Here is a 27,229-nt window from a genome sequence, read left to right on the forward strand (position 1 = left end):
TGATTTATGGGCGTTCATCTCTTATTCTACAAGTCTCCTACATTTTTTTTTCTTTTTCTTTTTTTTGTTTTTCAAGACAGGGTTTCTATGTAGCTTTGGAGCCTGTCCTGGAACTAGCTCTTGTAGACCAGGCTGGTCTCGAACTCACAGAGATCCACCTGCCTCTCCCTCCCAAGTGCTGGAATTAAAACCTACATTTTTTTAAAGATTTATTTTTTAGTTTTATGGGTACGTGTGTATGCCTGTGTGAATGTTTGCAGCATGCATGTAGTTCCTGAAGAGGTCAGAAGAGGGCACTGGATCCCCTAGAACTGAAGTTGCAGGCTGTTGTGAGCCCCTGACATGAGTGCTGTGAGTTGAACTCAGGTCCTGTGGAAGAACAAAGGGTTCTTAATTGCTAGGCCATCTCTCCAGCTCCCACAAGAGGGAATTCTTTAAGAGAAGTAAACCAGCGTATATGTTTTTCCTTTTTTCTTTCTTTCTTTCTTTCTTTTTTTTTGTTTTTCGAGACAGGGTTTCTCTGTGTAGACCAGGCTGGCCTGGAACTCACAGATATCTGTCTGTTTCTGCCTCCTGAGTGCTGGGATTATAGGTGTGCACCACCATGCCTGGCATGTTTTTTCTTAAAACTTAAGCTTTACTTATTTTTACACTTTAATTTTTGAGCCTGGTTGTAAATTGCATCCTTTGAATAATAAGTTTAAAAGCCACAAAATACACACACACATACACACAGACACAGATTCACACACAGACACAGATACACACACAGACACACAGACGCAGATACACACACAGACATACATACACATATATACACACACATACACACACACAGTGCTTAGGTCTCTCTCTCTCCTTTCTCCTCCTCAATAAACTATACTTAGCTCATACTGACTTGTTGGGATTTCAAGCCCCTAAGGGAAAGACGCCTTGGGAACTCCCACTCCCCCCACAGAGAGGTCATTCATAAAGAGGACCTTCTGTTGGCTCTGTGCCCCCACTGCTTTTCTGCCCCACACTTCACAGCTCTCAGATGTGCCAGAAGCTGACCTGAGTTCATATTTCTATTCGAGCCCCCTGAGGACAGTGATTGTCTCATTCACTCCTCTTTAGGGCTCCACCATATAAGTAGCTGTGGACAGATGGAGACTTTCTGGTCTAAACTGATCTATCCAGGAATATTTTGTATTTCCAGCACTCATCCCATCTTACACAATTCCTTGAAGTCAGTTAAAAATATTTACCGCGGGGCTGGAGATGGGACCCAGGGCCTTGTGTGTGCCAAGTGTGCACTCTGCTCCAATCTACATGCCTAGTCCCTCATGGGCATTTAGAACACATCTAACATTCAGGTGCAAAGTCCAAGGCTGCCAACTTTGCTTGGCTACAGCTAGATCAACAGTAGCAGGAACAGGCAGCTTAGCCCAGGGGTTGGAACATGGAAGACCGTGTTTCCAGAGGAACACTTCCCAGAATGCTGCTCAGTGGCATGAGGCCATCACCTCTTCTATGTGACTCCAAGTGTCCTCCTGGGACACCTGCCTAACCATTATACATGGTGTGGTAATCAGGGTACTCTAGAGGAATGGAACCCAGAGAATGTATACATATTACAAAGGAGATGATTGGCTTAAACAATATGGGCCGGGAAGCCCAACGTTGGCTGGCTGTACACTAGAGAGGCTGAGGACCACATCGCTGCGGAATCAATGAGGCTGCAGGTCTCTCAGCTGGCCCAGTCTGGTACTAAATCTCAGAATCATTGGTGTCAGCCCAAAGTGCAAGGCTGAAGAAATGACTTGATGCACTCACCAACAAGGAGCAAAACCAGGCAGGTAAAATCAGCATTACCTATTTTTTCAGACCTTTTTATAGCTGGGCCATAAAGTGCTGCCCACTTTGGGGGAGGGGTTTCCCCCTCAGCTAATCTTTCCAGGAACCATCTCCACAGATCTGCTCAGGAACAGGTTTCTTAGTTGATCCCAGAACAGTCTAGATTAACCACCACATGTAGGTTCTGTCCACATCCCTGTACTGCACTCCCGTGTGCTCACAGATCCCTGAAGCTTGGAGGGTGTGAAAGTTGTGTAGCTGCAATGGGAAGGAGGGAAGAGGGGATCAGGGCTCAGCAAGATGAAGGAGTAACAAAGGAGCAACCCAGTCATGGCCCAGCTTGGCTGGCGAGAGCAGCAAAGTTGACAGGGAGGGGCAGAGAAGTTGCCCATCAAGACGGCAGCTTGATATGAGCTTCCGCGTGGAACAGTCCTAGAGGGCTGGGGCTGGGGCAGGGGCTGAGCAGGGGCTGGGGCTGAGGCAGGGGCTGGGGTAGGGGTTGGAGCAGGGGCTGAGGCAGTGGCTGAGGCAGAGGCTGGGGTAGGAGCAGGGGCTGGGGCAGGAGTAGGGGCTGGGGCAGGAGCTGGGGTAGGAGCTGGGGTGGGAGCTGGGGTAGAGGCTGAGGTAGGTGCTGGGTGGCGCTGGGTTGGGTCTGGGCTGGGACTTTAGGGCTGGGATCTGTATAATACGCTCTGCTTCTTAGCTGTATATTATCCTGGGGAGAGGGCTGTCAAGAAGACTCACACACTCTGGAACTCTCTGGGGACTCTGTCTATCAGAGGTGACTGGCATTGGCTTGATCCTAACTCTGACAAAGCCTTTGTTCAGGCTGTCTCCTGCTCTCTCAATAGTCTTCAATGTGAGGGCTTCCATTTCTGCATTGTCTTCTGAGCCTGGGAGTGGAAGTTTAGTGGTGCATTCTGCTCTAAAGATGTATTTCAGAGACAAGTCTTAAGGCCACAGGACAGCCCCTAGTTGCAGGATATGGACATTTCTCAATGTTTCTGACTTCTGTTCATGAATATGCATGTAATAAGAGACTGGTGGTGGCCCTGCTCCCTGGAGACATCTTACTTTATATTCTACAAAAGAGCAATAAATAATAAATGCAGATGGTGGTTGCTATCTGCTGGCTATTAAACATCTCTGAAACTGCTTTCCTCTCCCATAAACCCTGAGTTGGGGGCCCCCTCTTGTCACCCCTGTCTTAAAGTCATGCACAGAGAGAGCAAGCATGAAGCCTACATCTACTCAGCTAGGAAAAGACAGAGCAGCCTGGACTGTTGTGTGCTGTTTGCTGTGCTCAAGGCAGGCAGCAGCTCTGGCAGGGCTCCAAGCCCCAAAGGGACTCCATCAAGAAAGGGCAGCCAAATCAAAGGGTTTTTTTTTTTTTAAGTTTTACATCACATTTGTGTGTTCATGCCTTTAGGATTCCAGTAAATTCTTCAGGTCTGAGTCTTCCCCACATGACAGTGAGCGATGTTTCCTCAACCTTCAAGCACTGGGGAGTATGCTGCTTCTTGTCTATAGTTTACAAAAGTGTTCTGTTTGAGGGGAGGTAGTGTCAGTGACACAGAATAAACACAAGCCACAAACACAGGACTCACTGCAGCTGGATCCCTCAACTAAGAAACAGTCCCTGGAACAACTGTTGCTCATCTGTGGGGAAAACTATACCATGTGTGGGCCTAGCATGGGCCTCAGTCAGGTTTAAAACTGGTGGGAGACCAGGGACAAAGACTTTCCTGGAAGCCCTGCTTTCAGTGATGTTGGAGACTCGAACCTTGACCCTTGGAAGGCTAACAGAGACAGACAACGCTCAGAGTTGGCTACCTTAATTTATTGGAAACAGATCAAGACAGATTAGAGAAGAAGGGGCGGAACTATGGATATAGCAACTGGCTCCCAGGTCAAGCAGGGGAGGTGCTGTCCTAGCCCCCCCCCCCTCCAGAACTCCACTCTGTGGCTCCAAAGACACTTCTAGAAGCCCATCTCAGTATTCACTTCTGAGAGCAGGGGGTCGTCTAGGGAGACCAGAGGGACTGAGAGTGAGAGGGTCGATTCAGTGTGAGCAAGTCGCTGAGTGCCTTGTGCCAGGTCCCAATACTGGGCAGCCAGAGATAGCTCAGCGGGAGAAAAGCCTTGCCCGAGCCAGGGGGGAACCGAGCTCCTAACATTTACGGCCACAGGACACTGCAGAGCCACAGGGTGCACACAGGCCTGTGCTCACTGCCAAGTTCCCGCTGCAGGGGGCGCTGCAGACGCTTCCGGTCACTGGTCGTGAACCTGACACGCACAGGTCCCCACTCACGACCCCTCCGCGGGAGCTGCTGACACCTGCAGATCCGGAAGAAAGGGTCTGAGTGAGAATGGGGGGGGGGCATGGAGGGTGTGCGGCGGTAGCCCGGAAAGCGTCCTAATTTCCTACCGACCCTGTTCCCAGGCCCAGACAGACCCATTTCCGTGAAGAACTCTAGTTCCATCTAGACCCAAAGACATGGTGGTTTTGTATGACCCCAAATCCCTCCAGCTGCTGTGAATGTAACTTTCACCTACCCTCCCCCCCCCCGTCACACTTCTCCTGTCACAGGGAGTGAATCTGTCCACACCAAACCCCAGTACTTACAGACATTGACAGCTCCTACACCTTCACACAGTCTGAGGGAAAATGGAAAAAAAAAAAAAAAAAACTTATGAAGCTCATAAGTAGCAAACACAGCCACCCAAAATCACGCTCCGCAGGTCAGAATTTGCCCGCAGAAGTCAATCAAAACATGGCCCACTAAGAACACAGCCTCAAAGGGACTAATGAAGGATTTCATGCCCAGAGTTCGGCTATGGGTCAGCCAAGGGCAAGACAGAAGTTCGGTTCCTCTGGAAGGGACTCACCTCTGCTCCTCGCCCTCCAGCAGGCGCCTGTAGGTGGCGATCTCAATGTCCAGGCCCAGCTTGGAGTTCATCACCTCCTGGTACTCCTTGAGCAGGCAGGCCATGTCCTGCTTGGCCTTCTGTAGAGCAGCCTCCAGCTCAGCCAGCTTGCAGCGGGCATCAGTGAGGGCAGCCTCTCCCTGCTGCTCAGACTGGGTCACTGCAGCCTCCAGCTTGGTGTTCTGGGGACACAGAAGACAATGGGATGGCCTATGGTCCCTGGGTCTCTTTCAGTTATCAACATGTTGTCCAGTATTTCCCACCAGTTGGGGACATTCTAACAACAAGGCCTTTTGCCTTGTTCACATAGGTCAAACTGAGTGACCATGGGCATACATAAATAGGAGGTATACTAAATGGTAAGACCCAGGCCGGGCACATGCTGGCACTAGGGCACTGAGTAGGGGCCCAGCCTCCCTGGTCTCAGCACAGCTGACCCCCACATACCTGGCACTTGGCGTTCTCAATCTCGGCCGTCAGCCTCTGGATGATGCGGTTCAGCTCGTTGATCTCCTCTCTGGTGCGGCGCAGGGTCTCCCCGTGCCTGATCACCGTGGCCTTCATCTCCTCACACTGGCGATGGGGGAAGCAGAGATAGATGCCCATGGGACACAGGACCCAGTGAGCACAGCCACTGAGTGCACAAGACACACAGCAGCACAGTGCTCAGCCAGGGCTGCCTCCCCCACCTGAGAGCTGTCCGCAATCTTCTTGGGATTCTTGGGGTGCAAGAAGCCTTTTCTGATAGAGCCCGGAGTCCTTCCCACTGTTGCATCTCAGGACAGGTGTTGTGACCACTCACCTTGGTGCGGTACCAGGACTCGGCCTCTGCCCGGCTGCGGGTGGCAATGTCATCATACTGAGCCTTGATCTCAGCCACGATGCAGTCCATGTTCAGGTCCCGGCTGTTGTCCATCTTGACGATGACAGAGGTGTCTGAGATGTGGGCGTGGAGGATTCTGATTTCCTGCAGGAGGAGGGAACAGCAGTCAAAAACTTGCTAAAATTTCAGTCCAGCCCTACATTCCTGTGCCAGCCTCTCAACCCTTCCCTGGTTCACACAGGGCTTCGCAGCCATGGAATGACTCTCTTCAGCCTACTTGCTGGGTTTCCACCTGGCTGATGCCCTCACCTCCTCGTACAGCCTCCTCAGGAAGTCGATTTCCTGGGTCAGTGCCTCCGCGTTGGCCTCCAGGTCTGATTTGCGCAGGTAGGCACAGTCCACGTCCTGGAAAGCAGGGATGTCTGAGCTGTTTTCTCATTCATTCCATGCAGCACAGGGGAGAACGGTCCTTGCAGGGCTTCTATGTGCAAACCCTCTCTGCTGCCCTTCCCAGCACTTGGTAGCTCCTCTCTGTGGAGATCCTCCATGCCTCCTTAGCCTTGGCTCCAAGTGATTCTGTACTGCTCCAGCAAGCCCCCCAGGTGGGTTCCAGCTGTGCCCCTGGAGCCTGTCCTGTCCCCCGACAATGATCTGTTTGTTCCATTATTCCTTATATACTCAGTTGAGTCTCACATTGTGCTCTGACTTTTGGAATGGGAAGTGGACCACACAATTGCTCGGTGGGCAGAAGGGAGTCCAGGATTCCCTCAGATGCCAGCCACATGCTACAGCCTCTAAGGCAGGATAAGGCAGCAGAGGTCTCTGTCAGGTGACCCTCTGCGTCAGGGCCACTAGACATTCCAGGTAATTTGCCCTTTGTCGAAGGCCTGACATGACATTGAGTTGCTTCTCAGGCCATTTCCCATCCTACATGGAGAGGTTTGCGCCCCTGCTCACTGATGCTAGCACCAGTTCCCCTTCAAGCTCAGTGCCATGTTGCCCTGCCTCCCACAGCCCGGCTACTTGCCTTCTTCAGAGCCACAAACTCATTCTCGGCTGTGGCTCTCAGAGAAACTTCCTCTTCGTACCTGACATAAAGAGAGGAGAGATCATGAAGGGAAGGGGGTCTCTGCACCCCACAGCACCAATCCTGCTCTAAGGTCCCCTTAGGAGAGGAATGAAGGCCCAGCCTCCAGGAGGACATCACACATCCTTGGACATGTAGTCCCAGCCTTCTCTCTCACACACACTAGTTTTACCTTAGCTGCGGAAATATCTGGAGACCCAGGACTGAGAACCTAAGACTGTGAGACATTCTGGGCCTGGGTCCTGGTCTTCCTAATGCCTTTGGCTGCACGTACTTGGCTGCCACAGTGCAGAAGACAAAAGTCAGGTGGAGCGGGTAGAGTGCCTCAGAGTGTCCTCCCCCAGAGGGGCGTGGCAGAGTGCTAGAAGCTTCCAGCTGAGCTAGAGAGAGCTGATCAATGACACCAGCTCCCCTTCAGGTGGCTGGCAGGATCTGGCAATGCCTTAGCTGGAGACCACACATTTTCCTGAAACAATCTTACTTCCTGTGCCCTGGGGTTCCATTTAAGTGGAATCCCATGCCAGCTCCCCATCCATGCCCTCACCTCTTCTTGTAGCCCTCCATGGCCTCCTGGGCGTGGTTGAGCTCAGCAGCCAGTCTCCCGCTGTCAGCCTCCACACACTCAGCCTCCCTCCTCAGGGTCTCGATGTAGCCCTCGAACAGCGGCTCCACGTTGCTCTCGCAGCACTTGCGGTTCTGGTAGAACTGCCACTTGGTCTCCAGCAGCTTGTTCTGCTGCTCCAGGAAGCGCACCTGCCATGGGAGTGAGAAGGTGTTCAGGGCCAGATCTGGGGTGATGGTGGAGATGAGGTGGAGGGGCCCTGGAAGGGAGCTCAACTCTCCATTCCCTAATCTTGCCCTGCCTCAGCTTCCCCGCTTGGGGAGGTTCAAGAGACAGGGTCAGTGCCCGCACTCAGAGATCCAGGTGACCACTTCAGTGTCCTATGCTGGGCTTGGTCCTATCCTCTGAAGCTGGGGAGGCAGGAGCCCCCAAAGTGAGCACCCACATTCCCATCCCAGGATGAGGGACTGACAAGGAGCCAGGGAGACAGTGTCACAGACCACTTGGAGGAGCTCGCTAGGCTGGCTCTGTCCTCCCTCAGCAGCCTACTCCCTTCCTGTCAGCTGAAGTGCATCCTTCCTCCCTGGCTGCCCACAGCTCCATGATGCAGTCAGCCTGTGCCAGGGCAGCCTGGCCATAGCCCTACTTCTCAGGACTGACAGATGAGCCTTGTGGGTCCTTGCTGTGCCCATCTGGACACACCTCTCCCTTGAGACTATGGGCTCAATGTGAGAGGTTTCCTTCCTCCTGTCCCCCTCAGTGCTCTCAGCCTCGGCCGTGCATATGGTGGGCCCCAGGAAGGGGCTGGTCCAGGACACCCACCTTGTCGATGAAGGCCGCGAACCTGCTGTTGAGGCACTTGATCTGTTCCTTCTCCTCATGCTTCACACACTGAGCATTGGGGTCGATCTCCAGGTTGAGGGGCGTGAGCAGGCTCTCATTGACAGAGACGCTGGTGATGCAGGGGGGTGTGGGCCCGCAGACACCTCCAGAGCGGTATCCGAAGCTGCGTCCACAGGAGCCGGAGCGGAAGCCTCCACAGACGCTGTGGCTGCCAAAGCCCCCTGAGAGTCCACGGTAGCAGGAGATACCCCTGTAGGGAGCTGCGGAGATGCAGCAGCGGCCAGGTCTGGGGCCACAGGCTGAGGCGCAGCTGAAGGCACGGCCACAGAATCCTGATCCACAGGTCATTGTGTTTTTGAATACGGACTGCTTTTGAATATGGAGTTCTGGATGGAAGCTCTGGAGTCCTGGTGGAAACTCCAATGTGCTCGTCCTGGTGCCTGGGTTCTATTTATGGCAGACTCTTGGGGGCTTGGCTAAGAAGGTGGTTGAGGCAATTGCACTTTATGGGCTTGGGCGGTTAGCCCTGTCCAAGCCTCTCTAGAGTGCGCTTTAATGGAGGAGTGGCCCGCACCCTCACTCCCCTTTGTAAGGCATGCCAGCCTGTGCCTGGGGCACTCTGCTACTTGCATCTTCAAAGTGCCAGAGGTGAGGCATGCGCTCTGTGACATCGGGGAGGGCAGGAAAGACCCATGTATAGAGGAGAACCTGGAATGGGATGGAGATGCACTTGTGCCTTTAGTGTGGGGAGGAGGGCACCCAGGCAAGGCTGGGGAATCAACCTCCAACCCCCACAGACTTTGCTCCAGGACTTTGGCTGCTCCAAAGCACAGTGGGATTCCTCCCTCACTGTCCTGTGAGGATTGCTCTTCCTGAAGGGGTAGCGCCCACCCCTTTGTGTCTGTTTAGGTCTTTAGAACCTGCCTGGAGTTCCAGAAAGTGTGAATACAGTCCTCAGGTACTTCAGCATCCCCATCCCCAACTAAACCGAGGGTCTTGGTGAGTGTTCTAGCAAGTGCTCCACCCCTGAGTGACACCCGCCCTCTTCAATGTACATTTCATGAAAACACAGGCAGTGCTCTTTTCACATGCAAGAAAATCAACCACAAATCCGGAGAAGCACTACGACCTACTCCACATTCAACTCCCCTAGTTTTCCTGGGATGATTTTTCAAAGGAGATTTTAACAATTTAACTTCTCACTCTGGCCCGTGTGCCCTCTGTGGGGTGGGGGGATCAAAACTTGAGACTAATGGCTTCATACGGGACATCATATTTATGGTGGCAACTGTTCTGTGTGGACATTCAGACCCTAACTACCTACTTGTAAGTGGAGCCCAGCACAGAGGAGAAACATCCAACATTTGACGAAATTCTTTGAGACAGTGCTGGGCTAGAGGCTTGGCTCATTTCCAAGTCAACATTGGTGGCAGATTGCTTCATGATGAATTCTGGGTTCTTCTTACTGCCTCTGATCAGGAGGCTCATGTCAGACTGTGGATTTGAAGTTGGATTACTTGAGAATATTTCCCCTTACCCAGAGCAAGGACTCTGTAGGGAGTACACCTCTTACTTTAGTAAGCATGCATCCCTGACCACAGGTCACTTACTATGTGCTAATCAGTATCAACAAGAAACAACCTTCAGTTCTTATGTCAGCCATCTGAGGGAAATGGAGGCTCAGAGAGGTTGAGCAATTTACCCAAAGTCCCCCAGCTATCAAGCCGTGAATTTGGGAGATGCTGAGCCTTTGAGAGAACAACCTTCGGGTTTACTAGTCTCTGAGAAAGCTCCAGAGGCTAGAAAATGCTGGCTGGGGTAGATATCTGTGACTTAGACAGTACAAGGGAGGTGGGAGAGTCAGTGACTGGGACAGGTTGACTGGGAGGGGCCAGTGGTGTGTGTCCTCCAAGGTCAGTCTGGGGCTGGCATGTGGCTGAGAGGTAGTTTCATCGTTGTGGGCACTAGCGAGGCCATGGGAAGCAACAGTTCTAGCTATTTGTATTCTCTGGGTAAATTGCATTTATTTTTGCTTCATTACTGTGTCCTGTGTATCCACCAGCCATTTCTACTCCAATAATACCCTAGCAAAACCATCTGGGAAGGTACAGAGGACAGACAGCACAGGGTGTAATGGAGTCCCTGTGAACCCACACAAGCAGAAAGATCTTAGGGAGGAGCAAGGGATGGGCTCGGTGAAAGGGTAGGAAGGAGAAACCTCAGGGCAGGCTCCAGCATCTGCACAAAGCATTCAGAGATAGACAGGACAGATGTGGGAGTCACAGGCTGTGTCAGTGATCTGGTCCTGCAGATGGGTGTGGCACCTGAGGCCACTTCATGTCTTCAAAGAGCTAGGCTATGCAGCCATTCTGGGCACTGCCCACAACAGTGTCCCCAGTCAACCAGCTGGCCAGGTGTCCCTGGAGAGTGCTGAGTCAAGCAGCACCTTCCAGAAGGCATTTTCTGCCAGGGGAACTCCCCATCAAAAAGCTGTGCAGAAGCATGGGCCCATTACTAATGCCTCACTCTTGCTAAGCAATTTTCAAGTTCCAAGAAGCAATTGGAACAAGATACAAAGAAACTCAGCTATGACAGCACATCACTGGACTTCAGAGGCTACCAATCGCTGCTGATTTTTAACACTTGATAGGACATTTAGCCTGTTTTCTTCCGGTGAAAAACTGAAAAACTAAAAGGGGGTGCTGAGAAAGGGGTAGGAGAGAGGGAGGTGGAAGGACAAGTGGTTGACAGACCCATGCTGTTCTATCGTCTCAGCTCTGACAGCATAAAGTCAGAACATAGCAACTACGGAAGTTAAAGACGTTTTAATTGTGAACTGTACCAACAGACGGGGAGAATCTATCACTGATCTGCTCTAAGACTAGAGCAAGAATTAAGATGTGGCTGGGTGGTGGTGGTGCACACCTTTAATCCCAGCACTCGGGAGGCAGAGATGGTGGATCTCTGTGAGTGTGAGGCCAGCGTGGTCTACAAGAGCTAGTTCCAGGATAGCTAGAGAAACCCTGTCCCCAAAAAACAAAACAAACAAACAAACAAAAAACAAACCAAATTAAAAAAACAAAAAAAGAAAAGAAATAGAACGTGAACATCCTTTAGAACTCCTGTAGACCATGACTCCTTTGGAAATTATACCTTCTGCCCCCTGGCCTGGGCGATCCATTACTTGGGTCTTATAATTATTTATTCCTTGTTTCTCTTTATGGGTTTAGAACCACTGGTTCTAGAACCCACAGTGGCATATTTGTCCATTTTCCAGGCTTTAAATTTTACGTAGATTCACATTGTATGTTTTCTTTCATGTCTGGCTTCTGTTCTGTCTTCTGTAACTTCCTGTGCTGTATTCACTTGGTATGTGCTCATTGTATGAGAAGAGACAGCATCCAGTCACTTCTCTGCCCAGGTAGGCTCATGGTCTAGTGTCCATACATCAAAGACAGACCTTGGGAACATCCCTTCCTGTCTTCTGATGCAGCTGTAGCTGCACACCAGCCTCATAGGGTGTGTTTTCTAGATACTTCCAACTTTCAAAAGAATCTCTCCTGATGCCAACTTCATTTTATGTAAGGTACTATTCCAACAGATCAATACATATGAACTTGTGTAATTAAAAATATTTATTTTGTTTATTTACACACACACACACACACACTCTCTCTCTCTCTCCCTCTCTCTCTCTCTGTGTGTGTGTGTGTGTACTACAGTGTGCATGTGGAGGTAAGAGAACACCTTATGGGAATAAGTTCTCTCCTTCCACAATCTGAATCATAAAGATTGGCAGGTCATCAGTCATGGTGGCGGGCACTCTTACCCACTGAGAAATCTTACTGGCCTTTGTATAGTTATTTTATTACAATTTTTGTTTTATGTGTGCAAGTGTTTTAGTTTGGAATGGAGCCTGGGATGGAGCTGTGGGTAGAGCTGTGCATAGAGCTGTGGATGGAGCTGTGGATGGAGCTGTGGATGGAGTTTGGGATGGAGCTGTGGATGGAGTTTGGGATGGAGCTGTGGATGGAGCTGTGGATGGAGCTGTGGATGGAGTTTGGGATGGAGCTGTGGATGGAGGTGTGGATGGAGCTGTGGATGGAGGTGTGGATGGGGCTGTGGATGGAGTTTGGGATGGGGCTGTGGATGGAGGTGTGGATGGAGCTGTGGATGGAGTTTGGGATGGAGCTGTGGATGGAGGTGTGGATGGAGCTGTGGATGGAGCTGTGGATGGAGGTGTGGATGGAGCTGTGGATGGAGGTGTGGATGGAGCTGTAGATGCAGCTGTGGATGGAGCTGTGGATGGAGCTGTGGATAGAGATGTGGATGGAATTGGGGATGGAGCTGTGGATGGAGCTGTGGATGGAGTTGGGGATGGAGTTATGGATGGAGGTGTGGATGGAGCTGGGGATGGAGCTGGAGATGGAGTTGGGGATGGAGCCTGGGACAGAGCTGTGGATGGAGCCTGGGATGGAGCTGTGGATGGAGCTGGAGCTGGAGTTATGGGTGGTTGTGGTGTTGACTCCTCTGCAAGAGCAACAAGTGCTCTTGCCTTCTGAATCACTGTTCCAGTGGCCCCCTCCCCCTGTGTAATAGGGTCTCCTCTGCGGCTGGTGTTCTGAAATACTGAGACCAGGGAAATTGAAGATAATTTCTCAGAGTGAGAGTCGGACATCACTGACCCCAGAGTGGATGTGCCAGACGTTGTTGGGAGAAATGAGTTTGGCTCTTGGAATTCCCATCTGTCCACCATCATCAACACACCGTAGACATATTTGTACGGAGCACACACGCTCATTAGCCTCCTCAACACCCTCTTCAAGGCTTTCTTCGCACATTGTTCTCAGTGTTCTGGGCTGAAGGATGGAAGGGAGCTCATTTTTGGGCCTTGGTGAGTCTCTACCTTTAAGAGCAAAGCTGGACGCACGCACAGATCACGGATAGTGAGGCACATCCTGAAACACATTACTATTTAACAAAAAATGTTGTTTGTGGATGCATTTCAAGGGCCTGTCACATAGTAGGTGCTCAATAAATGTCTACTGAATGAATACAATGAGTACCAGTTGCACATTAAGTACTGAGTAATGGGGTCATTGAAGCTTGGCGGCCTGCTGTACAAAGCTTTGTGGTCAAATGGGGTGGGGTCACACGAAACAGACCAGGAAGTGTTCATTCCTGGGGATGGAGTAGGGAGGGAGATGCTGAGGTCTGAAGGAGTGACATAAGAGAAATGTGTTACTGGCCAAAGAGAGCCAGCCAGTGAAGGCAAGGATCCAGAAAGCCTGGAGCAAAGCAGATGTGGTGTGTGCCAGGTTGAGGGTGGAAGGAGAGATAGGAATGTGAGGGGATTTTTTTTTTGGGAGGAAGAGCTGTATGATCTTAAATGAGTTACTCTCGAGAGCTGCTGGCAGGAAGGGAAGGAAGCAGTGGGATGCAGTTGGGAATAATGAGAAGACAGAAAGATAGTAGGAGGTGGAGGGTGTGGTGGACAAGTGCATGAAGATCCAGAGGAGAATTGGGTGGTGGGAACACTTCAGCAGAAACGGATGAGGGGAGAATGAGGAGGAGGAGAGGAAGGGGGAGGGAGGAGGAGGGTGAGGATGATGAACAGGGGGAGGAGGAGAATGTGGAGGAGGAGGAAGAAGAGGAGGAAGAGGAGGAGGCAGCTGCTGTGCTGGAGAGGTGCAGCATGAGGTCAGGTTCTGGACCAGTCTGCAGAGGGCACCTTCAGCCACATTCCTGGTGATGAGGTCTCACAGGCAGGCACAGGGGTTGGGGCTTGAGGTCCAGCAGGTTGAGCTCTAGGGGTTGGGCATCTCCAGGGGTTGAGAAGCAGGGTTCAGATGTGGAATGTCCCCCAACTTGCCTCACTGATGTAGAGGCTAGACCTGAGTTCAGTTCTCTTTCTCCAGAGTCCTGTTAATGTAGAAACATCTTTCTTCCCTTAACTTGGAAGCTTCGCTGGCCTCAGCTTCTCTTTCTGCTCACAGTTGAGAAGGGCACACACAGCAGGTGATGCATAGGTATCTTCCAACTGTAGAGCCCATGGGCTACTTCAGTCTAAATTCCCACTGGTCTCGAGGATGACACAGGCCTGCTTCCTGAGCCTTGGCTTTGCTGATGGGGGTCTTTCCCTCATTTTGTCTCTGTTGTCTCTCCATTTCTCTCTGACTTTGTCTCCCTCTTACCAACCACTGAATTTCATGACCCTTCTTTCAGGGACTGTCACCTTTTCTAAACTTCTATCCTTGACTCTTTCTCCCTGCTACCTCCTCTCTGAGTCACCCCCAGGGTTCTGCCTTTCTTGCCCTCCCCAGAGAGCCTCCCTTTTTTTTTCCAGAAGGACACCACAGTCAGGCATTCCCTCACCATGGGAGCTCTGTTTTCCCTGACACGCGAGAGCTCCAGAGTCCGTGTTTCTTTCCAGTCAGCACATGCTCAGGATTCACCTGATAGGACACATCACCCCCAGAGTCCCCAGACGCTCCCTCAGTGAGGTACATCGAGTCCTTTCTACCATCCCTCTTGAGGATCTGTCTCACATCCAGGAGTTTCCCCAGAAGCAGATCAGAATGAAATGAGCTCTGAATAAGGACTTCATAAGATAAAAATGTCTGCTGTGCTGTCACCACAAGGCCCACTTGCCCACATGGGCTGGAAGAAGAGACCATGCCATTAATATCCTTTCAGCAGAATGGCTGCGTGTCCTTTCCCAGGGAGTTCTTCCTCAGCCTCAGCTTCCAGCCAGCCAGGGCCTGCCTGCTCTTGCTTCTTTTGCAGTTCTATTGTGTTAGGGTAGATCTCCTTCAACAGCCCCATAGGATTTCTGGCTACCACCCAATCAGGAGCTTTGGGGGTAGACAAAAAAAAAAACAAAAACAAAAACAAAAAAACCCAAACAAACAAGATATACAAGCTAGATATTGTTTATGACCAAGGATTTCTTTTTCAAAATAGTATTTTTTTGAGGTGATACAGTTACATCATTTCCCCTCCCTTTCTTACCTCCAATCCCCAAGGACCCCCTTGACCTCTTTCAAATTCATGTTTTTTCTTTAATTGTTGTTACACATATATGTGTATATATTCATATAAACATTCCTAAATGCATAAAGAAAATGAACTCAGTCTGTATAATGTTACTTGCGTATGTGTTTTGGGGATGCTCATTTGGTAATCAATGTGTGGCCCTTCCCTGGAGAAGACTCTGCATTCCCCATCTCAACTTCCCTAGGTTGCCTGCAATTCTGAGGCCTTGTGAGACTCCCTCTGTCTACATTAACATGTCTATGGGTGCCCTTCTTCATACCTGTATAGGCATGAGACTTTATGTAGCTTCTGATATTTATAGGAGGCACACTCTTCCAGCAAACTTTCTATTACTTTGGATCTTCCAATCTTTCTGCCCCCTTCACCATGATCCCTTACTGGGCGGATGTTGTTGTAGGTGTATCTGTTGGGATAGGGATCCACAACTCTGCCTTTTTGGTTGGTTGTGTGGTCAGAAATCTCTGATGCTCTTCTAAGACCAAATGAAAAATACAAATTTTTGAACTATTTTTCAATGATTTACATTTTAGGTCATCTGAGCTTTATTTCCTCTTAGAGCTGCTGCCCAAGTATTGACCAACATGAGGGTTCCTGAGCAGGCCTTTCCTGCAGCAGCTGGGTTGGAGCAGAGGGGAGGACACTTAGGCTCTTTCCCAGGGTAAAGTCCATAGTCCTTTCTTCTACTGGGACAGGCTCATGTGGTAGGACAATAGTGCACACAGTAATAATTGAGCACTTTCTGTGGGCGCCACTATGTTGTGTGTTAAGCGCTTTCTGTGCACACTCTAAGTTGTGTGTTAAGCGCTTTCTGTGAACACTCTAAGTTGTGTGTTAAGCGCTTTCTGTGCACACTCTAAGTTGTGTGTTAAGTGTTTTCTGTGGGTGCTGCTGTGTTGAGTGTCAAGCGCTGCTGTGTTGAGTGTTGGGCGCAGCTATATTGAGTGTTATCGTGTTATTCAGTTCCCCCATCACTCTTCCATGCTGGGCCACTTTACTGGTAACTGAGCATAAGTGGTTTGAGAATGTGAGTGAGTACAGCCCATCAAAGCTGTCGCTATATTCACAGCATCAACAGCACAGCAACAACAATTCACATCTATTTGTGCCCTCAGAATGTATCAGGCTCAGACCTAAGTGCTTAGCATAGATTAATTCCTTGATTCTTGCAACAACTTTACGAGGTAGGTGCTAGAATTAGCTCATTTTACAAATCATAATGGTATCTCAGAGACGCTAAGGAGCTGCCTAGGGTTTCCCAGGAGCGTGGTGGAGCTGGGTTTGAAAATAGGCACTTTGGAATCCGGATCTGTGTCCTCAACTGGTATAACATGTATTTCCACTTTTTAAGAACTGCAGCTCCAGGAGGAATAATTTTATGCAATGACAGAATAAACGTAAACCACATATGACTGAACCAGAAGGTCAGGGCACAGCAGTGACGCAAGGCTAACAATCATGTTCTCTCTTCTACCCTGGATGGTTTTCTTCCCATCTGTTCTGTGACTGAAAACTGATGGGTATTCCCATTAGTGGGGTGCAGTGTGCACTCTGGAAAAGTACTGCCCAGAGCAACTGGGAAAGGGTGGGATGCAGCCTAACTGCATTGCGCTCTGGAGGCTGCTGAGCCTGCACACATCTCTGCACACTTCCAGGACTGCCAGGGGAGCAAAGCCTCAGCCTGCTTCCTAACAGTGAAGCTTCTGATTCCAGGACATGCAGACTAGTCAGGGCAGTGCTCTGGCCCTGAGTTCAAGGCTTATACTGGACGAGCAGTACCAGATGGTATAGTTGTGTTGTAACGGCCATCGAAGCCACTGGCAAGCTCCATGGGGGGCACCATAGTGTGGAACACAGCCAGGACTCAAGCGGCAGTTGAAGGTTGCATGTTCTCTTCATGTCACCTTACTGGATTTTATATTCTGAGCCAAACACTATGGAGACACATAACAATGAGGTCACACACTGCCTTGGATGGCATAGACTCCTGAGGTGAAATGAAGACATTTCAATTCTTGTTGTAGGCATTTCTGCAAAATGTTGGGCTTTCCTGGGGACAGTGAGGCAGTGTGTGCCCCTAGGCCTTGGGGAAGATTGACGGAAGACACTTTCTCAGTTCAGTCCAGCCAGGGTGAGCCAGGAATAGTCTGTGTTAGTAAATGTGTGTGTGTGTGTGTGCAGGCAAACATAGACATGAAGTCACTGTGTGTGTGTGTGTGTATGTGTGTGTGTGCAGGCAAACATAGACATGAAGTCTGTGTGTGTGTGCGCTTGTGTGCGTGTGTGTGTGTGTGTGTGCATGAAGGGCAACATGATGAGGGAAGGGAGAAAGAATCAGTGGGGGCAGGTGATGGAGGCGGGAGAAGATGACTGCTTAGAGGTTATGCCGACAAGGTGCCTTAGAGGAAACAGAAAAGAACCACCCAGCTGAGGAATTCCACTTAGAACCCCAATTCCACTCTGTCCACTTCCCAGGCCTAGTTGGGTCAGGACCACGGACAGCGGGGTTGACACTTTTCTGCATTGACACTACAGCTCAGCCCTTCTCCATTTTCCTTGCAACCTGAATCACCACCCCTGCCTCTCCACCTCTGTTTCTGAGTATGGGCGCATGAGCAGAGGATGGAGGAGATGAGCTGGCCCTTTGAAGAAGAAAATTGTACAGTTTAGGGTAAAGGATCATAAACATTTGGCTGCAATTGAGCACCAATTAAGCACATGTAAGGAGGAGCCACAGCAGCTAAACAAGCCAAGCTCATAAAAGGCATCTAATTGCTTCAGACCACATGGTCACAGTCAGGGTCCCCACATATATAAAAGGCCGACAAGATCTAAAGAGGTAAACACCCGAATCCACGTCCACTGTACCCTCCACTTGGACGTCTCCAGTCTCACAGTCTCCCATCTCCCCAAATAACCATGACCTGTGGATCCTACTGTGGTGGCCATGCCTTCAGCTGCGCCTCAGCCTGTGGCCCCCGGCCTGGCCGCTGCTGCATCTCCGCAGCTCCCTACAGGGGTATCTCCTGCTACCGTGGACTCTCAGGGGGCTTTGGCAGCCGCAGCGTCTGTGGAGGCTTCCGCTCCGGCTCCTGTGGACGCAGCTTCGGATACCGCTCTGGAGGTGTCTGCGGGCCCACACCCCCCTGCATCACCAGCGTCTCTGTCAATGAGAGCCTGCTCACGCCCCTCAACCTGGAGATTGACCCCAATGCTCAGTGTGTGAAGCATGAGGAGAAGGAACAGATCAAGTGCCTCAACAGCAGGTTCGCGGCCTTCATCGACAAGGTGGGTGTCTTGGGCCAGCCCCTTCCTGGGGCCCACCATATGCACAGCCGAGGCTGGGGGCGCTGAGCGGACAGGAGGAAGAGAACCTCTCACATTGAGCCCATAGTCTCAAGGGAGAGGTGTGTCCAGATGGGCACAGCAAGGACCCACAAGGCTCATCTGTCAGTCCTGAGAAGTAGGGCTATGGCCAGGCTGCCCTGGCACAGGCTGACTGCATCATGGAGCTGTGGGCAGCCAGGGAGGAAGGATGCACTTCAGCTGACAGGAAGGGAGTAGGCTGCTGAGGGAGGACAGAGCCAGCCTAGCGAGCTCCTCCAAGTGGTCTGTGACACTGTCTCCCTGGCTCCTTGTCAGTCCCTCATCCTGGGATGGGAATGTGGGTCCTCGCTTGTGGGGGCTCTGCCTCCCCAGCTTCAGAGGATAGGACCAAGCCCAGCATAGGACACTGAAGGGGTCACCTGGATCTGTGAGTGCGGGCACTGACCCTGTCCCTTGAACTCTCCCCAAGCGGGGAAGCTGAGGCACAGCAAGATAAGAAAAAGGAGAGTTGAGCTCCCTTCCAGGGCCCCTCCACCTCATCTCCACCATCACCCCAGATCTGGCCCTGAACACCTTCTCACTCCCATGGCAGGTGCGCTTCCTGGAGCAGCAGAACAAGCTGCTGGAGACCAAGTGGCAGTTCTACCAGAACCGCAAGTGCTGTGAGAGCAACGTGGAGCCGCTGTTCGAGGGCTACATCGAGACCCTGAGGAGGGAGGCTGAGTGTGTGGAGGCTGACAGCGGGAGACTGGCTGCTGAGCTCAACCACGCCCAGGAGGCCATGGAGGGCTACAAGAAGAGGTGAAAAGAGCCTGGCGTGGCCCTGGCATTAGATAACGCCTTATATAAAAAGCCAGGACACAGACAGTCTGGGCCGGCTGAGGACATTGTGGGATCCTGCAGTTTATGAAATATTTGCTTAAATTCTCCCTGGAGAGAACCAGGGTGTCTCAGAGTGAACTATTCTGCTTCAACCTTCGCTCTAGAGACTGAGACCAACAACTCTGCCTTCTCTAGGGAGAAGAAGCCCCAGGAATCCCATTCACTCTTTCTGACTATGACCCCCACTCTTTATGACTCTCACACTATGGCCCCGGTACTGAATCAGCCAGGGATTAGGGGGGTAATGGTCCACGCTCATCTGTCTTCCCAGCTTGGGTACTCAGTCTTTGGCTGTGGGCCTACTTAACAACTGGGTTGGGACTGACATGCAGGTGAGGGGAGGTTGGAGCTTGTGTACCCAAGACCATGTCCACTCCCAGATGAAGTTGAGGTTGAACCCTCATTTCCTTCTTGCAGTGACGTCAGAACATCAGGAGGTTCATTTACATTTAGATTCTACTCCCAGGTAGCCCAGCATCACCCAGAAAGTCCTGGCAGGGCCAAGAGCAGTGAGGGCTCCTTTCCTGCACTCCCTGGCAAGGAGTGTAGGGTTTCCTCACACTGTCTCATTTCCCTTTCCTGTCCTAGGTACGAGGAGGAAGTTTCTCTGAGAGCCACAGCCGAGAATGAGTTTGTGGCTCTGAAGAAGGCAAGTAGCAAGGCTGTGGGAGGCAGGGCAACGTGGCTACCTAAGGGACACACTGTGCTTGTGGTGACCCCCAAGGCTTAACCTCTACAGAGTTGGGATCTTTCTACATCAAGATAGGAAAATTTATACAGTGCTGTCCCCATGAATGTCATATCCAGGGCTGTGACAAAGGGCTGCTGTCAAAGCAATGGTCAGCTGGAAGATTGGCACTTAGAGGAGTCAGTGGTTCCCCTGCCATGGAGCCACATATCAGATTGGAATGTCTATTGACTTGTGGCCTGTTGCAGGGTGGTGGCTATATTGACCTTACTGTGCATTTCCCTATTTCTGAGTATGTGGGTACCAACAGACACAGGGTTTCATTCTGTCAATGGAAAAATGGTGTGGTCTACATCTCATTCAACAGTCTGATCAGAATGTTGGGACCAAAGCCAGTGCATACAGAATGATAGCATTACTAGGAGTGGCCAGGTGGCCTCTTGAACCCTTGCTGGTTCAGGTCAAGGTCAATTGGCTGATCTGGGCATCACTGGGAAGCTTTTGAGAGTAGAATGGGATCAAAGAGCAAATGAGGGAAGCTGTCTCGTGGGCTGAGAGGCAACGAGTCTCCAGTCCTGAGGAGCTGCCAGGTACATGCTGGGAAGAGTGGCAGGGATAGCTTGCATACAGGAATCTTCTTTCCTGTGCTGCATGGGATGGATGAAGAAAGAAAGGAGGTGGGGGGCACGATCAGCCTAGTGATTCAGGCTCACACATCCCTGCTTTCCAGGACGTGGACTGTGCCTACCTGCGCAAATCAGACCTGGAGGCCAACGTGGAGGCACTGACCCAGGAGATCGACTTCCTGAGGAGGCTGTACGAGGAGGTGAGGGCATCAGCCAGGTGGAAACCCAGCAAGTAGGCTGAAGAGAGTCATTCCATGGCTGTGAAGCCCTGTGTGAACCAGGGAAGGGCTGAGAGGCTGGCACAGGAATGTGGGGCTGGACTGAATTTTTAACAAGCTTTTGACTGCTGTTCCCTCCTCCTGCAGGAAATCAGAATCCTCCACGCCCACATCTCAGACACCTCTGTCATCGTCAAGATGGACAACAGCCGGGACCTGAACATGGACTGCATCGTGGCTGAGATCAAGGCTCAGTATGATGACATTGCCACCCGCAGTCGGGCAGAGGCCGAGTCCTGGTACCGCACCAAGGTGAGTGGTCACAACACCTGTCCTGAGATGCGACAGTGGGAAGGACTCCGGGCTCTATCAGAAAAGGCTTCTTGCACTCCAAGAATCCCAAGAAGATTGCGGACAGCTCTCAGGTGGGGGAGGCAGCCCTGGCTGAGCACTGTGCTGCTGTGTGTCTTGTGCACTCAGTGGCTGTGCTCACTGGGTCCTGTGTCCCATGGGCATCTATCTCTGCTTCCCCCATCCCCAGTGTGAGGAGATGAAGGCCACGGTGATCAGGCACGGGGAGACCCTGCGCCGCACCAGAGAGGAGATCAACGAGCTGAACCGCATCATCCAGAGGCTGACGGCCGAGATTGAGAACGCCAAGTGCCAGGTATGTGGGGGTCAGCTGTGCTGAGACCAGGGAGGCTGGGCCCCTACGCAGTGCTCTAGTGCCAGCATGTGTCCGGCCTGGGTCTTACCATTTAGTATACCTCCTATTTATGTATGCCCATGGTCACTCAGTTTGACCTATGTGAACAAGGCAAAAGGCCTTGTTGTTAGAATGTCCCCAACTGGTGGGAAATACTGGACAACATGTTGATAACTGAAAGAGACCCAGGGACCATAGGCCATCCCATTGTCTTCTGTGTCCCCAGAACACCAAGCTGGAGGCTGCAGTGACCCAGTCTGAGCAGCAGGGAGAAGCCGCCCTCACTGATGCCCGCTGCAAGCTGGCTGAGCTGGAGGCTGCCCTACAGAAGGCCAAGCAGGACATGGCCTGCCTGCTCAAGGAGTACCAGGAGGTGATGAACTCCAAGCTGGGCCTGGACATCGAGATCGCCACCTACAGGCGCCTGCTGGAGGGCGAGGAGCAGAGGTGGGTCCTGTAGCTTTGCATTCTTCCAACCCTTCTTGGGTCCTCAGCTTTAAGCCCTACAGCTTGGGTACCTGTCAATCTTCGCTTCCTCAGCCACCATCCTGTACGTGCATAGGAGATCCGTGTAAGTCCTTTAACCTTGGTCTTGCTCCACCACACTTCTTCAGGCTGTCTCTGAGGCTCCCTACAGGGAAGCACTGGCTTTGCTCCCTTGAGGACTAACTGGAGTCCATTCCTAGGGTTGTTTTCCCTTTCCCCATTATGTTCTGCACGTATCCTCAGGAATCCATCTTCTTTCCTAACCTGGCTCGGGCTAGCTCCACTCCGACCTTGGAAATTCAGACTTATTCCACCAAGTCCTGCTTAGCTAATTGACAAAAGGTGCTCTAAAGTGCTCTCCCATTGCAGTTCAGACAGCGATAGAGGACGGCAGAACAATTTAGTTAATTTTTGTGCTTTGGCATTGGCTACTGGTGGAGGAACCCCTGGCCATTCTGCCTTAACTGACGTGGAGGGGCCCTTAAAACTCAACCCCTTAAGGACCCCACGCTAAACCAAGATCTCATTTTGTACCTTTGCTTTCTGTTTTCCGGTCAGCCATTTGGTTGTGCCTGGAGTAGCTTTTTGTGTATATCCAGGTGGCACGTAGATTGAAACTCGTGTGTACTGGGGACATGGGGGACACAGACTTGATACCTGGAAGTCTGTGTGATTACATAGAGAGACTCCCCCAACACAGTGAAGTAGCTTGGGAAACCAAGACGTACAGTAGGGTGATGGTACTCAGGGCTCTGGAAGTTGGAGAGAGATGGACATAGCATTAGGAACGGAACCACAGCTTTTCCACCACACTGAGTGGGTGGGTGGTGGGGGAAGTAGTTACATAAGAGACCAGAGAGGAATGGTCACTGGGATCTGAGGTTGAGTTTACCAGCCCTTGGCCATTGTGTGTTCTGGACAACTCCAACTCTGCTTAGCTCCCTTCTGGGAGATGATGTCAAGTGGAAGAGATACAGGCTGGGTGCACCTGAGTTTTAGCCCTTCTCCATCGTTGGCCATTTCCTCTGTGGGTGCCCAGTGAGACTACTGCTGTAGGTGCTTCCGAGCTGGCTCTAGGTTTCTAATGTCTCATCTCTTCACCAGGGAGTCGTTTGTGATGACAGGCAATGTCTTCAGACACTGGGGCAAAATGTTCTGGTTTCCTTTAGGCTCATATTTTCATGATGACAATCAGATAAGATTTAGAAGGTCATATCTGGTCCCCTGGAACGCACTCACAACTCAGAATCAATATGGCAACGCAGCCAGTGTCTTGGCATGTGTGTCTAGGTTTCTCTGTCGCCGCAAGGACAATTGGATTATTCGGGGAGTTTACCTAGACCCCACTGGGGAGGCTAAAATTCAGGCTGCACAGAGAATAAACATGGTGAGATGGAGGATGATATACCTTGACATCTGACCTCACATAGCGCCCCCAGGTCTACCCTCAGCTCCTGGTTTCCCAGTCTCTCCCTAGGAGGGCCCACGATGGCACTTGCTCAATGCTTCCGGTGTACTAACGTCTTCCTTTCCGCTTCCACAGGTTGTGTGAGGGCGTTGGCTCCGTGAATGTGTGTAAGTAATTCCAGCCTTCCCCTTTCCTGCCGGGTGATGCGAGCCTTTGGGGGCGGGGACACCTGCGCTTGCTGCAGAGCAGACTGTGGCAGTGCCTGACGCCTCTTCTGTTCTCCCTGCTTTTAGGCGTGAGCAGCTCCCGCGGTGGCGTCGTCTCTGGCGATCTCTGCGTCTCTGGTACTGCCCCTGCTGTCAACACAAGAGTGTGCAGCGCCCCCTGCAGCGGCAACGTGGTGGTGGGCACCCCTAATGCCTGCGCTCCCTGCACCGGGGTGGGCTCCTGCAGCGGAGGCTGTAAGAAGTGCTAGGAAGCCGCAATCCTGCCACCACCTTCCCCCTTCCCAAAGTGACTGCACAGCAGGACAGTGGCCTCGATGCCACCATCTCATTCTCTAGCCTTCCTGAGCTACTTATTCCGACGATTCTTTCTTTCCCCTTCTGTTGTTTTTTATTGGATTCATTGGTCTTAATGTCTTGGAGGATCCACTGCCCTGGAATCCTCTTTGACCGCCAGGTCCTTAGCATGCTTTTGCCTGGACATGCAGATCAAGATGGTTGCTGGTTTTCCTGCTGCTCAGCGAGAGACCACGTGACCCAGGGTATCTCCTTCAGGGTCTGCCTGCAGCAGCTTCCCCCAAACCAGGGACCCAGCTGCCTGCACTTTTGCCTTTGTCTCCCTCTGCGTTCCCAATAAACTAATTGCAGCGAATCAAACCTGCGCCTCAGACTCTCCAAAATTCTGTCTATGACAGGTGCCTTGGCCAGAGGTCTCAGGACCCCACCAGCTACCTGGGTGTTTTCAGTAGGCCAAGGCCGTAGTAGGCACCTTTTCTCTGTCCTGGAGAAAACAGGCCTTGGGGACAACAAAGGTAGATTCCAGACAGAGAGTCTTGTGGGGTAGTCAGGATTCTAACTGAGGCCTCAGTACTGTGCATTAGTGGCTGGGTGACTGTCCCTGAGCTCTCCTGGGACTTTTTTTTTGTAGCATCCTTGGCCCCGTCACTAGATGCAGGCAGTATTTCTCTTCCCCTTATTGTGATAAACAAAGCTATTTCTAGACAAGTTGAAATGTCACTTAGGACTTCTCAGCCATAGTCATTTTGCTGCCCTTTCTTGAAAGGCAATTCTGGGGTGCAGTGCTAGAGGAAGGGACTGGGAGAATGGAAGGAAGATAGTGAGCGGCAGAGGAGAGGAAGACAGGAGGAGAGGAGAAGAGGAGATGAGGAGAGGAGGAGATGAGGAGAGGAGGTGAGGAGCCCCTGGCAGGCCAGGGTCTGAAGAGCTGGTATTCAGAGTGGCGGCTGTCACCTGCTGTGGGTGAATGAGCGAGTTACTGCCACCCCGAATGTTCAGTTTCCCCACTGGAGTGAGGAAGCTCCCAGCTCTCTGAGGCGAGGGAAGGGCCTTGTTCTTGGGGTCAGCTCCAATAGTCAGCTTGACTATTGCCAGTTCCCGCACAGCAGGCAGGGTCTCATCCTCACCAGACTTCAGCTCTTCATCTGCAAAACGGGGCAGTGCTGCCTTCATTGTGTGGGTGAGAATGCTGGACAAGGATGGCACACAGCAAATCTCTCCGGAGCAGTGTCCTTTCTAAAATTTAAAATAAATATATATATTTTTTGACCAGTGCTGAGAACCAAATCCATGACTTTGCACATCTTAGTCAAGTGCCCCCCCCCCGCCCCCACTGAGTTCTAATTCCAGCTACGGAGGCTTCAAACACAACTTCCTCCCTCCGCCTGCTTTCTTTTGACTGTGGGTTGCAGGGAAGCTCTTCCTCTTTACCTGGCATCTTTCTGGGTACTGTGATGACTGAGAGATTCTCAGGGCCTCTTTGGCAAGGCTGGTCCTGGTGCTGGCTGCCAACTGGGAGCTTGGGTAAGGGCTGCCAGCAAGACTATATCATCTAGGTTTGAATGGGAGGGGAATAATTGAGCAGAGGAAATGATCACAAATAATTGTTAACTATAGTGGAAGCCTAGGAGAACAAGGGGTGCTAACAAACAGGAAAAGAGCAAACCACAGGACTGTGGGGATAGGCATGGCTGGGGCCTGCCTGGTGTTGTATTAACCTTGATTTTTAGTTCATTGGTCGGAGAATGACTATCCAATGCAAAGCGCACCTCTGGTTGTGTCTGTGAAGGGGTTTAAAAAAAACTGATTGAAGGGGAGCCGACCCACTCTGAACATGGGGGGCACTGCCCCACAATCTAAAGGACTGCATATGACAAAGGAGAAAAGGAGGAAGTCAGTTAAGGAGCTCTCTCCTGTTTGCTGGCCGCAGTAAGGGCGTGGCTCTGCTCCCCCAACACGCTCTCCATGAGAGATGGAGACATCCACAACATCCAGCCAAAGTAACTCTTTCCTGTCTCACACAGTTTCTCAGAGACGTTGATGCCATGGAGTAGGGGCATTTCATTTGTATTTTAATAAATAATGATTGCCTGAAGACCAGAGAGTAAAACAGCCCCACTGGCCAGCTTTACAGACCAGGCAGTGGTGACACACACCTTTAATCCCAGTAGCCACACTAGTTGCCGTAGAAACTGGGCAGTACATGTCTTTAATTCAAGCACTAGAGAGGGTTATAAAATGGAAGGAAACAGCTCTCAAATACAGTCTCATTCTTTCCTATCCTGAAGAGTCTAAGTCTTGTACCTAATATGCCTTAGCTAAGAGAAGATAATAATGGTGACCATCTAGTCTTCAATCCCATCAAAGACCTGAGATGGAAAGTAATATTTCCTGAGTAATCTTGAAGTGCAAGCAAGCAACTTCCAATAGAAATGACAGAAACAACTGGCTACCTGGACAGTCACCCAAAGTCTCTCTGCAACATTGGGCAACCAATTTGGCTATAGGCCTAAAATATCTGACAGACCATTTTAGAAGCAGAAAAATTTGAAAGACTGTCCTACCTTGTCTTGGCAAGGTTCAGCAGTGACATTTCCTTGTATCTGCTTGTCTGGGTTGGACAGCACACTTACTGTCAGAAGTCAAGGTAAGGGCACATCTTTGCCCAATAGGCCAGTTTTGCCAAGAAAACAAAAGCAAGCTCCATATGGAGCGTTTTGTAATAGCTTTGGGGTACTGGTCTTAAGGTGTGGCTCCTTGTCTGCAGATGTGATCTCTTAAAAAAGGGATAGAAGTCATGACTTAAGGCCAGTACCCCAAAGCTAATGGCAGAATGGAGTCCTATAACCACTGACTTCTCTGTGCTTAGCTCTTATAGCATAACCAAACTTCCCAAAGGTAATTGCTTAAAATACTATTTTTCATGGGGTAGCAGGTAACTATTTTTCTTTATGACATTTGCATGGGCTTCAAGTGACTGGATAGTCCTAAATACCGTCACTGAAATGGTTGGCTTTGGAAAGCTCAGCTGGGGTGATGATCAGGGGCCTTTCTTCTCCTTCATGGCTTCAAGTTCTCACAATGCCAGAGCACAGAAGCCTGGTGTTGTGGGGGCTACGGGCCACTTCCCTCCACCCAGCTCCTGCACAGCTAGCTTTACCCAAAATAATTACACAGAAACTGTATTCTTTTGAACACTGCCTGGCCCATTAGTTCCAGCCTCTTATTGGCTAAC

General features: G+C 51.0%; 2 protein-coding genes across 2 annotated transcripts; one reads left to right on the forward strand and one right to left on the reverse strand.

The window, feature by feature from the left end:
- Positions 1 to 3,821: 3,821 nt before the first annotated feature.
- On the reverse strand, positions 3,822 to 8,427 carry LOC130888561 (keratin, type II cuticular Hb1). Its single transcript, XM_057791629.1, has 9 exons — positions 8,059 to 8,427; positions 7,219 to 7,427; positions 6,615 to 6,675; positions 5,897 to 5,992; positions 5,567 to 5,731; positions 5,212 to 5,337; positions 4,726 to 4,946; positions 4,463 to 4,494; positions 3,822 to 4,173 (listed from the first exon to the last, which is right to left on the reverse strand). Exons 1-9 carry the CDS (start codon positions 8,425 to 8,427, stop codon positions 4,007 to 4,009), a joined length of 1,446 nt encoding a protein of 481 aa, XP_057647612.1. The 3' UTR covers positions 3,822 to 4,006.
- Positions 8,428 to 18,051: 9,624 nt separating this feature from the next.
- On the forward strand, positions 18,052 to 24,326 carry LOC130888541 (keratin, type II cuticular Hb6). Its single transcript, XM_057791581.1, has 9 exons — positions 18,052 to 18,420; positions 19,052 to 19,260; positions 19,930 to 19,990; positions 20,760 to 20,855; positions 21,021 to 21,185; positions 21,415 to 21,540; positions 21,806 to 22,026; positions 23,609 to 23,640; positions 23,767 to 24,326. The coding sequence occupies exons 1-9, from the start codon at positions 18,052 to 18,054 to the stop codon at positions 23,946 to 23,948; spliced, it is 1,461 nt and encodes a 486-aa protein (XP_057647564.1). The 3' UTR covers positions 23,949 to 24,326.
- The last annotated feature ends 2,903 nt before the right edge of the window (positions 24,327 to 27,229 follow it).

This window comes from Chionomys nivalis, chromosome 17, assembly GCF_950005125.1.
Source record: "Chionomys nivalis chromosome 17, mChiNiv1.1, whole genome shotgun sequence".
NCBI lineage: Eukaryota > Metazoa > Chordata > Mammalia > Rodentia > Cricetidae > Chionomys > Chionomys nivalis.

Excerpts from the sequence above, each read along its gene's own strand:
- LOC130888561 (XM_057791629.1), bottom strand. The coding sequence starts at position 8,427 with ATGACCTGTGGATCAGGATTCTGTGGCCGTGCCTTCAGCTGCGCCTCA. Across the intron at positions 7,428-8,058 it reads TCGCGGCCTTCATCGACAAG|GTGCGCTTCCTGGAGCAGCA; the intron begins GTGGGTGTCCTG and ends CTCCCATGGCAG. Across the intron at positions 5,338-5,566 it reads AGTCCTGGTACCGCACCAAG|TGTGAGGAGATGAAGGCCAC; the intron begins GTGAGTGGTCAC and ends CCCCATCGCCAG.
- LOC130888541 (XM_057791581.1), top strand. The coding sequence starts at position 18,052 with ATGACCTGTGGATCCTACTGTGGTGGCCATGCCTTCAGCTGCGCCTCA. Across the intron at positions 19,261-19,929 it reads ATGGAGGGCTACAAGAAGAG|GTACGAGGAGGAAGTTTCTC; the intron begins GTGAAAAGAGCC and ends TTCCTGTCCTAG. Across the intron at positions 21,186-21,414 it reads AGTCCTGGTACCGCACCAAG|TGTGAGGAGATGAAGGCCAC; the intron begins GTGAGTGGTCAC and ends CCCCATCCCCAG.